The sequence below is a fragment of the Paramormyrops kingsleyae genome, chromosome 12 (assembly GCF_048594095.1).
Source record: "Paramormyrops kingsleyae isolate MSU_618 chromosome 12, PKINGS_0.4, whole genome shotgun sequence".
NCBI lineage: Eukaryota > Metazoa > Chordata > Actinopteri > Osteoglossiformes > Mormyridae > Paramormyrops > Paramormyrops kingsleyae.
Genome location: NC_132808.1, coordinates 12,032,774 through 12,049,813, shown reverse-complemented (window position 1 = coordinate 12,049,813; position 17,040 = coordinate 12,032,774). Strand labels below are relative to the sequence as shown.

The 17,040-nt window shown below is 41.2% G+C and overlaps 1 protein-coding gene and 1 long non-coding RNA gene across 2 annotated transcripts; both read right to left on the bottom strand.

Moving 5' to 3' along the window:
* Positions 1 to 11,015: 11,015 nt before the first annotated feature.
* Positions 11,016 to 13,206, bottom strand: LOC111844264 (uncharacterized). Its single transcript, XM_072718460.1, has 8 exons — positions 13,109 to 13,206; positions 12,824 to 13,017; positions 12,604 to 12,745; positions 11,801 to 12,457; positions 11,647 to 11,694; positions 11,357 to 11,517; positions 11,134 to 11,263; positions 11,016 to 11,026 (listed from the first exon to the last, which is right to left on the bottom strand). Exons 1-8 carry the CDS (start codon positions 13,197 to 13,199, stop codon positions 11,016 to 11,018), a joined length of 1,434 nt encoding a protein of 477 aa, XP_072574561.1. The 5' UTR covers positions 13,200 to 13,206.
* Positions 13,207 to 13,313: 107 nt separating this feature from the next.
* LOC140593507 (uncharacterized) lies at positions 13,314 to 16,595 on the bottom strand. Its single transcript, XR_011993906.1, has 3 exons — positions 16,433 to 16,595; positions 13,705 to 13,844; positions 13,314 to 13,512 (listed from the first exon to the last, which is right to left on the bottom strand). It is a non-coding gene; the product is annotated as an uncharacterized lncRNA (long non-coding RNA).
* Positions 16,596 to 17,040: the final 445 nt, after the last annotated feature.

The following is a 17,040-nucleotide window of genomic DNA, read 5'->3' as shown; positions in this document are numbered from 1 at the left end:
ATCAGACCAGGCAACATTTTTCCAGTCTTCAACTGTCCAATTTTGGTGAGCTTGTGCAAATTGTAGCCTCTTTTTCCTATTTGTAGTGGAGATGAGTGGTACCCGGTGGGGTCTTCTGCTGTTGTAGCCCATCTGCCTCAAGGTTGTGCGTGTTGTGGCTTCACAAATGCTTTGCTGCATACCTCGGTTGTAACAAGTGGTTATTTCAGTCAAAGTTGCTCTTCTATCAGCTTGAATCAGTCGGCCCATTCTCCTCTGACCTCTAGCATCAACAAGGCATTTTCGCCCACAGGACTGCCGCATACTGGATGTTTTTCCCTTTGCACACCATTCTTTGTAAACCCTAGAAATGGTTGTGCGTGAAAATCCCAGTAACTGAGCAGATTGTGAAATACTCAGACCGGCCCGTCTGGCACCAACAACCATGCCACGCTCAAAATTGCTTAAATCACCTTTCTTTCTCATTCTGACATTCAGTTTGGAGTTCAGGAGATTGTCTTGACCAGGACCACACCCCTAAATGCATTGAAGCAACTGCCATGTGATTGGTTGATTAGATAAATGCATTAATGAGAAATTAAACAGGTGTTCCTAATAATCCTTTAGGTGAGTGTAGATATGATGCAATGTCTATGCAGAGTTAACGGAAATAAAATAATTCACTATTATTAACGCTCTGGAGACGAGGGCATCATCGACCGCATATCTTTCTCGTGTATTTCAGTTTATATCTCACAGAAATCTTTATGTAGAATCATGGAAAAAACACTGACTAAATCCGTAATCTGTCTTCTTTTCAAAACGTCCATTGTCTGAACTATTAAAGTTTTTTAAAACTAGGTTAAATAGGCAAAAAAGTAAACCATGTCACCTTTCTTTGTTTTACATGCATCGGGGGCGTGTAGTACCGCTTTCACCTGAAGATCGCTATTCACATTCTAAATAGCCGCATTACCGCGTATTCAAACTGCAATCGCATGCGAATGAACAGCACTGCCATGAACACAGGTATGAGATTCGCTGCTGAAAGTGGCAACACTGGCGCAAAGCTTCAGCGGCAGAGACGTATCCGTGTGCTATATTGTAGCCGATCAGCGTAAACACTACCCAGACATGTGCTCTTGTTTATTTGAGTAACAATGGGCGTATTCACATATTTCTTCACCCAATACTAACTGTTTGATTATCATGTTATTATCATGCGAATAGCGCGATTTGCAAGTGGGTGGGTGATCAGAGCCGCTTCGAGACGCAGACGCTTAAGTCAGTCACTCTTGTTCTTTTTATAAGTATCACGAAGCTTTAAAAATATATTTAGTTTCTACCTATATATATATTTGAAAAGTAGACTGTCCAAGGTTTCTGAGGGTGTTTTTTAGATGTTTATATGACAAAAACCTCCAGAGTTATTTAAACGGTTTGGCGAAATACTGTATCCGTCAGATCCCACTGGTGGAACGGCCGACTCCAGATGGTTAAGGAAGCACCAGTTTTGCGGGGGGCACCTGATGACCTTGGTGATTTTCCTGCCTGCAAACATTTAACCAGAGCAGCAGCTTTGTTGTACTACATTTTAGCAGCTTGTCAAAGTGGGACCTAGTGAATACTCTGTATTTAGGGTATGTTGTGTACTTGGAGGTTAAGTCTGTCTAACTTGGTGCTGTGTGGGTGTATGACAGCATATCTACACATTTCTTTGGGGTAAGCTTTGCCTTTAGACTTTCAGTGAACTATACCTGTTATGTACTATACGTTTAAAAACATTAAGGTATTAACAAGCCTTATCATTATCATTAACAAGCAAAAAAAATAGGACCACAGAATACCTGCGGAGTGAAAGTACAGTAAAATCCCGTTATAGTGGACTCGCTTATAATGGAATATCATCTATAACAGACGAGGTCCGCTGGTCACGGTGTTCCGGGCAATTCGGTTCCCCTATGTTTCCCCTGTCTATCAGGGAATAATGTTTCTCCTAATATTTAGGCAAATATGTATGTGAGATGTCTGAAAATCACTCAGGTACATTATTACATGTGAATACAGTAGATCGTCACGCATAATATAGTCTTATATAAGCAATACTATACCGTTTTCATCAAGAAATATCTCTATCCAGCGAATTAAATACTTTCATTCATTATCTGTAAAAACGAAAAACATCGAAAAGGCATGTGATGTTTTAAAATATATGGCTTATTTACCTCAAGAGCTTCTTAAAAAGACATGAAAACAACAGCGAAAAGGCATGTGATGTTTTAAAATATATGGCTTGTTTACCTCAAGAGCTTCTTAAAAAGACATGAAAACAACAGCGAAACCGTGTACAAATCAGCGCGCGACAGGGGAAACAGGGAAACTGAATTGCCCGGAACACCTGGCCGTGCAGCTTTACGAACATGCAGAAAAAGCATCGGATATAGCGGACTCGCATATAACGGAATTTCGCTTATAATGGACAAACAATTTTTCCCCAGGGCCGTTTTCAGCTGTAGTTCTGTTCGGCTATAACGGACATGCAGTTCCGCCTGCAAGGCGTGTGGCGTGCAGGTGATATCCAGCGCAGATACGTAGTTGGGATTATTAATAGTCACGCATCTGGTCAAGTAAAGTTGGATTATTACATGTACAATATAATAATCTATACCACAAGTGTGTCTGCTGAGGTGTGGCATGAGTAAATGGTGTCCTGTAGTTGTGTTCTGGGCATACGGTGACTCTGGATATAACGGGCTGTTTTGCCAGGTCCCTTGAAGTTCGTTATTACTGGATTTTACTGTACTTCAAAAATAATAACAAAAACCCCAAAAATAGCAGACTGTAAATTGTGTTCTGCTGGAAGTACGAAAGCATTATCATACAAGGGCTTGGAGATGACTGAAAACAATATGCAATATTTTAATTAAAAAATATCAGGATGAATGATAATATTGATATCACCCATGACCACACAGCATCAAGTGGGGTACCAGCTTTCCGTGGTTCACAAACTTTTTACATCGCATGCCACCTCAGAAAGAATGACCCTCTTTCACGTTTACATACATTGATATCTTCATGTACCATATGAGGTGTGTTTGTTTTTATTAAACCGAGTAACAAGCCACGTATTTCATATTAACAGCGGAGTTAACAGTATTTATTAAATAATAAATACTTTCTTGTTGTTGGCGTCCCATCCTGGGTTATTCCCTGCCTTGTGCCTGTAGCTTCCAGGATAGGCGCTGGACTCCCATGACCCTGCATTGGACAAGCAGGCATAGAAAATGAATGGATGGATGGAAATACTACCTTTCAAGCAGTAGTCTCACTGTATTTTGCAACTTTTTAATATGCAAAAATAAAATAGTGGTATCAGAATTGTAGCTTAGCAGTTCTACACTTCACATGAACTGTGGCTGAACCGGCTTTTCGGCACCCACACTAGGGCAGCATAGAGCAGCGGAAGTGAGGACAGCATTGTCCGTCAGGCACATGGCCAGCTGCAGGGCCTGAACATGAACAAAAATAATAATAATTTCCATGGAGGCGTGTCAGGTTATGGCGCAGTCTACACTGTACTTTGCCACCCCCCCACAATTGGCAGTTTGTTTGATCGGGTATACATTGGAGGCTCAACTGTACACTGGAAATTGTCTTGGTGTCTTCCTAAAGAAAGGCATTGCCACCCCCTCAGATGGGCATCAGAGGGAACAGTGCCCCCTTCTGGCAGGCCTATAGACAGAGACAGGGCACAGGACAGCAGCTTGGGGGTACAAGGGTCACTGGTGTGGGAGGGGTCGGCACCCAGCTCCAGACCTAACAGCCTGCCCCCCCCCCCCGCTGACCTCCTGGGTGCCGCCAGGGTGGCAAACCTGGTGAGAGCTGCCCCCCCAAACCAGCAGGGGCCCCAGACCACGTTCAGATGGGGACTCGAGGGAAAGGGCTTTGAGTGGCGCTTCAGATATCGAGCTTTTCCAGCCGCACAGAAACCGGTCTGATTATGATGAAGAAACACAGCTGAGGTTTACAGGCCCAAGCCCAGAATGCACAGCATAGAGAGCATGAAGGCTGTTTTGGTGACTGTAACAAACATACAGTGACCCCTGCTGGTGAGATGGTTGTCCTGCGCCCACTGTGCCATGTGCTGTCAGTAGGTTACTCACCACAGCTGACTGTGAGCACCACACAAGCCCTGTGGTTTGGAGATACTCTGACTCAGTCATCCAGCCATAATGATTTGGCCATATTAGAATCACTTTACCCCTTTATCCCTGCACATTTCTTATGGATTCAAAATGTCAAGTATGAGTGCCACTTTGGATCCAAGGACACAGTTACCTGTAAGTTTTTACAGTGTATTTCAAAATAAAAAGAAAGTTATCTTCTTAATTAAAGTCTGTATGCATGAGAGTTGGAGTATTTCATTCATGCTATAATTTTTGGGCTGTTAACCTTTTTAAATATTTTGTCACATTAAAATACATCCTCCAAGGTAGGTATAGTAAATACAATTACATGGTGACTACATTACTTGTTTGATGAAAAATGAACATAAAATGAATTACCTGACACACTTTTGCAGGGATTGCATGAGAATCAGGAGATGAAGGGATTATCACCTGCTGATCACAATGAACCAAACACAGAGGAGGTATTACTGGGAGAGAAGAACACAGAAGGCTGAAGGATTTTGTACAGTTTAATTCTAAATTTTTGCCTACTGTCCCAAGTTTTCCAGATCTTGTTCGATCACCAAATTTCTGGGTTAGCGGTCACCAGATTATGGAGGATCTGTTACAATTCAATTTATCTAAGGACTTGAGCGACTTTGCTTGGTAGCAGAGAAGCTTTTCTAGGACAAGCATATAAGTATATGTTCATCTACAGAGCAGCACCCTGGGAGTATCTATAGTCAGTCACCTGAGGATAAAGTCAACTGTGAAGATCAATACAGGGTCCTTCATGTCATCCTATTTATTCTGAACTGAACTTTGTATATTATGCTGTTGTTACATGTAACTTTTTAGTATTTTATTTCTTAGAATATCTGCTTAGCATAAAACTTTACTTCATTTGAAGAGACCCTGCTTAGCGAAACAATGTACATGCAAAGTTACAAGTCATAACCAAACTGGTTTCGGGACAACATTCCAGAAACCTTCTTGTGTAAATATCATATCATTATCTAACATATCTTTGTAGTGTTAAAATGTGCAGTGTTACCAACATTTTGAATAAATCCTTACTTCTCACAGTCTTCAGCTTGACTGCCTGTCTCTGTAATTACCTCTCTGGGCTTTGGAATCAGCGCCTAGTGCATTTTTCTTGAATGAGAGAAAAAACAAACTTGACACTAAGGTACCAGTGAAATGCCTAGATGTAAGCATAGAAATGGCAGCCTGTCTTCCAGAACCACAACACGAAATCATGAACGTATGCTTCATGGTTTCAGTCTGTTTCAGAACCGTTACATCATTACCATGTACATATATGAATACCAGGCTACTAGAATCAGACTATTATCCTTCTCAGTGCTCTGGTTCCCCCAAGGTGTCCTGCCATCAGGTTAGAGTGACTCACCTGGAATAACACGTCCCAGCTGCTCCTCAACACTCACAGCTGTGTTATCAAGGCTGTGTTTGTGAGAGCAGATGGACAGGATACTGCAGCATATCCCCCTGCTCACACTGTACCTGACAGATTTATAGTGTCCCCTGTGCCGTCTCCATCAGGCCCTGTCCACATCCCGAGTCCAAGAGAGTCTGAGCTACAGTCCTTGAAGACTCACCGGTATCTGGTAGGTCCTGGCTGGAGAGGGGAAGAGCTGCAGGTGGTGGAGCTGCAGAGGTCCAAGTGGTGACGTCTCTGTTCCCGATTTGACACCCCTACTGGACTGTCCCAGGGTCCCACCCCCGCTGCTGGCTGACCTGCAGGGCAGTGAGCTGATGGAGCAGCGGTGAGCCTCCATGGCCTCTCTGGTGTGAGTCTGTTCCCGGGTTTAGACAGTCTGGTCGGAATGGAGAGCAAAGCAACATGACCTTATGAACTTATCTATGTTGATCTCTATAAGAGATAAATATTTTGTACCGTGGAGGTGCAAGGCTTATAATAGGATGTTATTTCAGTCTGAGATAGCGAATCATCCTGTTTTATTCTTGCAGTGGTCACCTAGTTTTTAACCAGCATCAAGTGAGCTGGATTATTTTTTTTCTTTACTCTTCCAAATATCACCTACCGTAGACTTAACCACTCCAAAATGGTCTGCAACAACTCTGTGTGATTTTCCTTTCCGCATCTCTGTAATGATATTGAGCTTCTTTTGGAGGGACATGACACTACGCTTCCTTTTTGAAGCCATGGATTTCAAGAGTATCTGGCTGCAGGCTCCATCAGGAGGATCTCCACTAGAGGAACGGAAACACGTGAACTCCACGAGCGGGTCCGGACATGACGTTACGCAAACTTATGCCATGGAGGCGGTACCACATATCACATGATCTTCACACACAGCTCAGACAGAAAGCGAGTCTTGTAAAGTATATACTTATTCTGGTGATCGATTTTATTAACATTGGAAATGGACGTTAATACTCTTTACTTTGTTGATTTGTTAGCCTCACCGAGTTTTCTGGTGATCGATTTTATTAACATTGGAAATGGACGTTAATACTCTTTACTTTGTTGATTTGTTCGCCTCACCGAGTTCCCCTAACATTTCTTGTCATTACCGACACCTATTTATTGTACCTGCTTTACTATTGACTACCGATAATGAAGGAAAAAAGTATTGTTCATGGCGTTTCACCTCTGTCGCGACCATTCACACGGACTGTATACCTCAGCCTTAATGTCAAAGTAGTTCGCGGGAGCGTTGCATTTATTCCTTCCAGTAATATTAATTGCAAGGCTGTTGTATCTTATTGTACCCTAATGACAGGTCTAGCAAACGTAGTACGGCGTGCTTGAATAAACCTCTTACAACATGACAGCTATACTCAGCTAACCTGTTCCTTTCAAATATTAACTTGTGCGCACACGATAAAACAAATCACTCTATGGGACTTAAGAAGTTCGATATACTTCGTATCAAAAGCCCCTTAACTTAAAAGAAAACTAAGTGCAAACAGACCTTTAAAGCATGACATGAGACATGATATAAAATGTCCCAATAGCTCAATCAACCACACAAGTAACCTTGTAAAGGTTTTACCAAGTTTTTAAAGGTTTTAGCCTAAATATTAATGTATCCATTTGCATACCCACTGCGCATAGTGACGTCGGAATGACATCTTTAATATGTCGTTTTTGGACGTCCAATTTTGGTCCACTGAAGGGGTTGTTTTGTAACGCCAGGCGACGTCTTTTTTTGACGTCTAATGAACGTCTAGTATTGACGGCCGTGGGACCTCCATGTATGGGCTATTTATAGTCCAAACGTGGTCGTTGTGGACGTCTTATAATACCAAAAGCAGACTAATTTTAGACATTGTGTATGTCGTGTCTCGACTAAATTCATATATAAATGAACAATTTCACCATGCTTTCAATTAAAACTTAAATTTAAATAACGTATTGCTGCGACGGGCAGATGGAGGTATCGCGAGCAGAGAAACACAGAGACTACTATGTCGGGGAACATCCCGTCAATTAATAATCCGTACAAAGATTACATCAGGCACCCAAAAAGCACCAAACATAATTACATGTAAGAAACACAAAGTTGTCAGACAACGAACTGTAAGACGCATCCACGGTGGGACATTTATGTAAGCTAATTACACACGAGGATCAGACCGGGTACACACAAGACACATGTAAACACATGCGCAACAATAAGGAATTACCTATTAATTAACAATAACAGCAACAACACAACAATGGCTATTTACAACTGCACGCGGGGCATGCTGGGACATGAGCCCCGCCGGTGCGACAGTGTATACAACAGAACAGTACAGAGCTAAAGTATCATGAAAAGTAAAAAACATAATTTAGCATTAACCTGGTTTAGCAAGCTGGATGTTAATTTGTTCGACCGGGCATCGAGCTGCTGCCAGATTTTGAAATCCCGCGTTCTGCACGTGCACAAAAGTGTCCGCGAGGGACGTGGATAAAACTGTTACAGCTGCTCTGCACTACTCAGTTTTCACATGGTTTTCAGAACGAACATAAAAAACAATGCACGATATAATTTATTGTCATATCAGGGCAAATGCACATAAAATACGTACGCATTGGCATAATAAATCATGTTTGTTTCGAAATAATCATCTGTATTCACATTTATTATGTTGATAACAACAATGTTGATATTTGTAAATAAAACTATATTTCCTGCACCTGTCATAGTCGTCCAAATAACGTCAAAAAAATTACGTTCAAATGTTGAATGTCATATTGACGTGCAAGTTGGGTCATGGATGGACGTTCAAATTGTGGACCTAGTTTGGACGTTGTATAGATGTCCAGAATTGGTCATGGACTGACGGACCTAATATAGACATGATCTGCACGCCTATCCGACGTCCAATGTTTAGTGGGTAGGGTTGGAAAAGTAACAGCTTTATTATTATCATATAAACATATAAATATAAAATATAAATTACATAAATAGACGCATTTCCACAAAGATTGGAGTAGCATCTAGAAAAAATTAGTGGAATTGAGTGGGAAAAAAGAATAAAACAAATAATGTGATTATTGTAATAAAAATGAGCAACAATATAATTATTATAGCAAAGTTATTAAAAATTAACTTTAAACAAAGACTAGTGATGGGCACTGCGACTCATTCCTAAGGCAATAAAAACATAGTGTTGACCCGGAGGTGCTGATTATCTACACAGTTCTTCAGAAATTGTTCCATATCCTCGTTGTATTGAAATACAAAAAGAAAGGGATCGAGGTTGTCCAGGTCATCACTGTGTTTTAGATTGTCAATAGCTTTCTGACGGTTCTGCGCGTCCATAGCTAGAAACCGCGGTGCAGTCACATGGCCCCGGAACAATTTTTCATTGGACTGCACCCACAGCATGGCAACATGTAGGTCCCTCGCAACTGCTGGCTCCTATAAAATGTAACAAGAATTTTATAAGCAAAGTGAGACCAAAACATATGACATAGGATCAAATAAATTCTGTACAGCAACTATGCTGTATATCTACTATTATTTTTTATACATTTATTATTATTGTGTTTTCTTTTAATCAATGTGAGCCGTGTATAAATGTGCTTTACAAATAAATCTGAATTACTTTATGTTAGCAATGGATATTATTATTTGGTTTCAGTGGAATCTACATTCAATACTGACCTGACAAACCTCCACCTGTTTTCTTTTTGGCAGCCTGAAGATGGGCTCATGATTCCCCTCAATGACAGGCTTAGACTCTTCTGTCCAGTGTGCAAACAATCTTCCCAAGCTTGGGGAAAAAAGTTGTGTTAGCTATTGTAACAACACCAAAACCTCAGGGCAATTTTAAATGGGGAAAATAATAGACACCTGTCAAGTTCAAAGTTTTCCATTAACAACACGCACCACCATTTTCGCAAAGTGGGCATGTCAGCCTGTAAAAGAATCATTTAAAAAATGAAAATTCATATTATTTGCAAATTTCCTATTTTGTGATAGCAGGATTACATTTCTACTTTATTTTAAAGCTACTTACTATGGAGTAGTCAAAGGGGGCTTCCAATGCCACATACAAAGCAGATATTTTAAAATATCTTTTAAAATTCAAATCAATTATCCAACATTTATGCCTACAAATGTTAACCAGCATGTCTCACCATCAACATGAAGATTCCACAATCAATTCCCAAGCTTTGAATTGGAAACCCCTGTTGTTATAACAGGAAAAAAAGACAGTGTCAGTAAACTGGCCTTTCTCAACTAGCCACTATGGGTGACTCTTCATTGGTAGTGCAGTCTAGTTCAAGTCTAGGCTTAATCCTTTTCTGCAAAACTGGCCCAATATGTGTGCATACAAGTTAGTACATATACCTCCAAGTCACAGCCATATCTCTCAGACCATTTTCCAGGTATTATGGTCACAGCAAGCTTCCTGTTAATGAGACACAAAGTTAATATACTTCCATCCAGTGAAGTTTAAACAGCTTTATACAGACAATATGATCAACAGGTCAAAACAAAAGGTGCTTCACATGCTCACAGTGCAATGTAAATGGTTCCATAGCTCAGTAACAGCATTGACAAGCAGATTGGTATATTTGAGTTACATAAATGCAATACTAAAGTCACTATGCAGAGCATTTACACCTTCTATCAAGCATGTGAACACACCTTATAGAGATCATAAGAACGTGATCTCAACATCAGAGAAACCTGCAACACTGAACAGGTTGCAACAGCGGAACTCAATTTTTTTAAAAATTTGACCTCAAAAGAGCCATGTACTGCTGGCCACCAAATCTCGACTTCGTTGTCGCATATGAGTCGAGAAAAAGAATTTCCATTTTATCAGGTTTCATGACCTAGAAGATAGTTATTCTGGAGTTTTAGCAGACATTCATTTATGATGATATGACCAAAACAACAACAATTGCAGAATTAAGTCACAGTTTCCTAGCTGACAGGTTATGTGCTAAAACATAATAATATGTGATCTATGCATGAGTGTTTTGAAAGAACATCATCTTGTAAAGGAAGTATTACTTACACACAACTGGAAATGTCCAGGTGACCACAATGGGAAAATAACTGCATCCTTCCATTGAGCATCATTCTGAATTTTAATACACATTGCAAGTATAATTTACATGGACAATAATAATTCATCAACACAATACTTTTTAACACAGAATGCTGTGCTTACCGGAACTGAGTTTGCAGGATCACAGTTGTACGGTGGCAGCCATGTCCGGGTGACATACAGATTTTCAATGTAAATGTTCTTTCCCTAAACAGAACACAGTAGCTTTTATAAAGCCATAAACAAAATGTTCTAAAAAAGTAATTCTGTAGAACATGCCATACCTTAGACTGTGCAATTGTCTCTATAATCTCGAAACAGCTATTGCCGACCTAAGACGTAAACACATTATTTTAGATCTTTCTATACGTGTATGTAAAAAAATATATATATATATATATAATAAAACATATTTATATATACACACACACACACACACACACACATACTGTAGACTCCATTTCTTGATTTAAACCCAAGGTCCAAAAGTCGGTCCGGGTGAGACATGCTTTTGAGGTTCTGACAATCAACTCATCTTTGGGTCTGTTGATGTCCAGGACATAATTAAGCTGAAAAAAATAAATAAGAACCTCCTGCATTCCATCTTCTACAGTCAAAAACAGCTTTAGAAAATGTGGTCTAAATTGTAACCTTTTGCATACCAGCTGTTCCTGGTTTGGGTGAAGCTCAGTACACCATGATGATCGACTGGCTAATGTAGTTTCAGGTTTAGTAAGCAGTTCGCAGTGAGGGCCACACTGGACTTTGAGAGTATCCGGCTCTGAAATGGTTTCCCTGTCCACAGCTTCTTCTAGGTGCTCCTCTGAAATTAAAGTTTGACAGGAATACTTTGACACATTTTAAGTGATTAGCTTGATGTGAATTCATTGTAAAAACACTACAGTGGGGTTTCAGCTGCAGTTGATATTGTTTTGATAATATTCAGTGTTACCTGTCTGGTGAATGTCATGCTGCTTATCAGAGGGTTGTGCAACCTGAGCTGGAAAAAAAACAAATATTTAAGAAAACACACCAATAAAATTAATGGCAAAAACAACAATAATAAATAACTTGGTATTCAATGAAAGCGTTTATATATCATTCACCTATTACAGCTTGTCCAAAGGCAGATAAAGTAATGTTGCCCAGGTGTTCTAGTATGTGTCCACGTTTTAATTGCTGTCGTAGAAGCTGAAGGTTAGTGTCAGAATTATGATGATGAACAATGTTTCTCATCATAAACACATGTGTGGATGGACTCATACTATTAAGAAAATAGTTATTTCTTCGCATTTTAGCAAAGAACTGCTCCACAACTTGACTGTTCAGCCAACCATGTAATTCTGGGACAAGCTGAATCCTCCTTAGAAATTCCTTGCGCTCTTTTGTGTTGCCCTCATGAAATTTGTCATATAAGACATAGTGCTCAAATGATCCAGTGATGGGATGGGCATTTTCCTCTGGATTTTCTGCTTTTACATGCAGCCATGGAAGAGACACCTGAAGTTTTCTGTTCAGTGCCGCCTCAATGTTTTCTTCTGTAGGTGCAGCAAGTCTACCATCATGAGGCTGGAATGCATCTTTGTTAGGCACACGTGAGTTGGTATGTGCCACCAAACCTCGAGCAAAGTCATAGACACAAATGTTTGGCATGTGCTTCCACGAAAGGAGGAGGTCAGCAAAATCCCTTGGGCTTTCAGCTCTCAGATTGAACTTGATGCTGTACACAATTCCATGAGGGCACAGTATTACTGACCATCCACCTGGCAGGAAAAACAAACAAACAAAATGAATGCGAATTTTGAGAAACACATATATGTATAGAATTATACAATTAATTAGCTGTATACAATTAATACAAATAAAACATATAAAAAATATTTAACAAAAAATAAATTATGTAATTTACCAGAAGCTCCCCAGATGCTTTGGAAGATCTTGTCATATGTGTGACGATTTTTCATTTTTTTCCTCAGGTTTGTGATCAGATCTAAACGAGATCCCTTGGAATTCACTTTGCAGGCTTTGCAAAGTTTCCTCACAACTCCAACCTGATTAAATGTATGCATACTATAAATGTTGCAAATTGAAGATTATTCAATACATTATGAAATACAGGCAAATTTTACCTTTTGCTTGGTCAGTTCATCCAGAAGACGGTCCTCTGTAATCCTGCTCAGCTGGGCTTCATCTGAGGATGTACTTGGCTGAGTCTTTTTAAATTCTGTATTAAGTACAGTGTCGCCTTTACGTGTTTCATTGCCAATCCATGGGGCCCAGCGGTCGTAACTTGGATGAATGGCAAGTGGATTTTTTGCATTACCTAAAGATATTAATATGAATTTGAAATTGAAATGATTACAAACAAATCATGCAGCATATCCTAAAATACATAATTAATAAATATTACTTACTCTGAAAAAAACCACGGCTTATCATTTCCAGATGAATGGAGTTCCAAAAATCTACAGTGTCATGTTTGCCTTCGAAGCCTTCTGGGGGCATTCTGAGGTCGCTCACTGTAAATGGCATAATGTTCATGCAAATGTATTCATGACATGCATTCTTTACACACTATTTAAAAAAACGTTAAGGAACATGAAAAGGACTTGCCTTCCAAGTTGAAAACACCTTTTCTGTGTAGATCCATTATTACTACAGCTGGGTGAAACCCACAGTTGACACAGGAATAGCTGTAGTCGATGTCAGTCAACGCCTCAAAGTGACAATATGCATGAAACATGGTGTCCCTGGCAGGAAACCTCTCCTGCCGTAAACCCTCCAAAGAGCTGATTACCCTCGACACAGACACATGATTCTAAAAAATAGGAATCATTGTGGTCATGCATTAAATGTTTTTGTGTCATGGTAAAAGAATTTATAATATTCACAATTACAGTTTGCTAAAGCATATATATCAAGTGTTTAAAATTGGGTTTAAAAATAATAACATTAAGCTTATTTTTGCAATGCTCAATACTGTCAATAGAACACAATATTATTCACTAACCTGCAAATTTTGTCTGAGAAAAAGACAAAGTTCCAGCGTGACCACAGTGCGGTTGTCATAGTTGTGAAGCCCATCTTTCCACTCCTGGTACCTGTAGATTACGTAGCACTGAGGACACCTTCTGTGGTATGTTGAAATATCTGCAAAGGAAATTTCACTGTGAAATTACTGCACATCACGTTTTCAGGTTTTGTTTAAATTTCATGTTAAATATTGCTATAATTTACAGACTTACTGTCAGTCATTCCCATCATTCCCACAATCCGTGCTTTGTTTGTAATCTGTACAGCATCTTCTAGTGTGGGATGACCTTGGCACAACTCGCACTTTGTTTCCAGGGGTATCAGCTTTGTTGGGTATGCCATTTTCTCCTTCTGCACTACATCTTTTGGCAGAGTGGCTGGAATTTTTTTTTCTTTGTATATGTACTGGACACTGCGTTTTACAACATTAAAGTCTAAATTTGTGGAGCCCTGTTGACAAGAGAATTCAGCTGGGCCAGGATGTGATGGCAACTCTGATCGGAATAGATGTTTCTGCGTTTGAAACAGATGCCATTTTGCGACACATTTATGAGGGCACGAAGTTCTTGGCTTTGTGCAAGGACAATGCCAGGTGTTCCTTTGGATATTGTACGTTACAAATATCCTACCAAGACGACAAAAACTATGAGTTTCTGGCTCATGGATAGAGAAGCAAATCTGTAATGACAATCCGCCTAAATCAACCAAGACACAAAGTGGCACATGTGCACTCTGGGCCATTTCCTGTCTCTTCAAACAGGCTGCAGCCCTGGACTCTCCAAAAAACTTTATAGGCACCATTTCCATTAGAATAGCTTCATCAAGAGTCACCTCCACTGTAGTTTCTTTACAATAATCTAGTGACCGGATGTGTTCACATAAACTGTGGCCTAACCCACTTCGCAGAGCCAGCAACTGATATTGATAACATTCTTCTAACTCACACATGATGTGATGGTCTTTTCCCAGGACTTTTCTCTGTACATGTACAGGCACTGAAAATCCATGACCACTTTTCTGGACAGCAAATATACCATTCTTTTCATCCACACACACACACTTTAGATGAGATATTTGTGTGATGTCTTTTGATATAGGCACATGCTTCCTTAAGATGTGTGTGGACAGGTTCTTGCGGTGTAATGTGAGAGTGCAGTGAGGGCATTTCACTGTCTTCACATGCACTTCAGTGATAAATGGTAATGGCAGAAGGGAGTATGAATGATCTAGCATAATATTAGAACCTGTAGATGGCAGTTGGTTTAAAACAGAAGAAGTCAGAGTGTCCAGTAACACATATGTAGAAGGGGCGGAGGCCACAGGTAGAACGGCGGTAGAAGAGGCGGAGGCCACAGGTAGAACAGCGGTAGAAGGGGCGGAGGCCACAGGTAGAACAGCGGTAGAAGGGGCGGAGGCCACAGGTAGAACAGCGGTAGAAGGGGCGGAGGCCACAGGTAGAACAGCGGTAGAAGGGGCGGAGGCCACAGGTAGAACAGCGGTAGAAGGGGCGGAGGCCACAGGTAGAACAGCGGTAGAAGGGGCGGAGGCCACAGGTAGAACAGCGGTAGAAGGGGCGGAGGCCACAGGTAGAACAGCGGTAGAAGGGGCGGAGGCCACAGGTAGAACAGCGGTAGAAGGGGCGGAGGCCACAGGTAGAACAGCGGTAGAAGGGGCGGAGGCCACAGGTAGAACAGCGGTAGAAGGGGCGGAGGCCACAGGTAGAACAGCGGTAGAAGAGGCGGAGGCCACAGGTAGAACAGCGGTAGAAGGGGCGGAGGCCACAGGTAGAACAGCGGTAGAAGAGGCGGAGGCCACAGGTAGAACAGCGGTAGAAGGGGCGGAGGCCACAGGTAGAACAGCGGTAGAAGGGGCGGAGGCCACAGGTAGAACAGCGGTAGAAGGGGCGGAGGCCACAGGTAGAACAGCGGTAGAAGGGGCGGAGGCCACAGGTAGAACAGCGGTACAAGGGGCGGAGGCCACAGGTAGAACAGCGGTAGAAGGGGCGGAGGCCACAGGTAGAACAGCGGTAGAAGGGGCGGAGGCCACAGGTAGGACAGCGGTACAAGGGGCGGAGGCCACAGGTAGAACAGCGGTACAAGGGGCGGAGGCCACAGGTAGAACAGCGGTACAAGGGGCGGAGGCCACAGGTAGGACAGCGGTACAAGGGGCGGAGGCCACAGGTAGAACAGCGGTACAAGGGGCGGAGGCCACAGGTAGAACAGCGGTAGAAGGGGCGGAGGCCACAGGTAGGACAGCGGTACAAGGGGCGGAGGCCACAGGTAGAACAGCGGTACAAGGGGCGGAGGCCACAGGTAGAACAGCGGTAGAAGGGGCGGAGGCCACAGGTAGGACAGCGGTACAAGGGGCGGAGGCCACAGGTAGAACAGCTGGAAGAGGCCCTTGGCATGATATTAAATGTCTTTCCATATCCGCTCGTCGTATAATTGTCTTTTGACAGAAGGGGCAGTGGTAGTGGCCTTCTGCACGGCATGAGAGTCTGCACCTACAGATGCATTTGTCTGTAAAACAGAATTTTTTTTTATGATGTGGCAATATTAGGTATAGCAAAGTAAATGAAAGTATATATCAAAGAAAGCAAAGTAGAAAGTTTAATGTGTACATTCAATTATATGACAACCTGAGATTACCAAGAGACAAAGTTAAAATATTTGCCGTTTAAGAAAGAGGAAATGTATTATTTATACCTTTGAAATGAACGGCATTCTTCATATGTACATCCATATGTCTCTCAATTTTGACCCTCTTTGCCGGCTTAAAAGCTGGACAAATAGGGCAGTGGAAACGTTTTTTGCAACAGGTGTTGCATTCTTCCAGAACCGGATGGGAATAAGCATCCCATATAGATATGTGCATCTAAAATAGTATAATATGGGTCAGGGTAAAATGCGGACCGTTTACAAACAGCGGATTCCGTGTTTATAAACAGACGTGTCGCAAAAGACACGTCACAGTTTGTGGGTGCCTGTTCTGGATGAGTAAAATAAATCGTAATAAATCAATAAATAAAAATGTTTCTTTCACCAATAAAGTGTATTCTTAAGTATTTTTGTAGATCTCATATCGAAACACTATCGAACTATATCTTAGTGTTGTCTGGTTTCATTTTCTCATATAAGTAAGGCTACTGTACACCTTGCAAACACTCATGTGAAATATCTACACTATTATAGAAACGTCACATTGGTTGGCACTGTATAAGTCATTATATCAGAATTAATACAAGAAAGAAAAAGAAAATTGCAAAGCAGATCTGTTACATTTAAACATGGAAGTAGCATGTAGAAAATAAGTC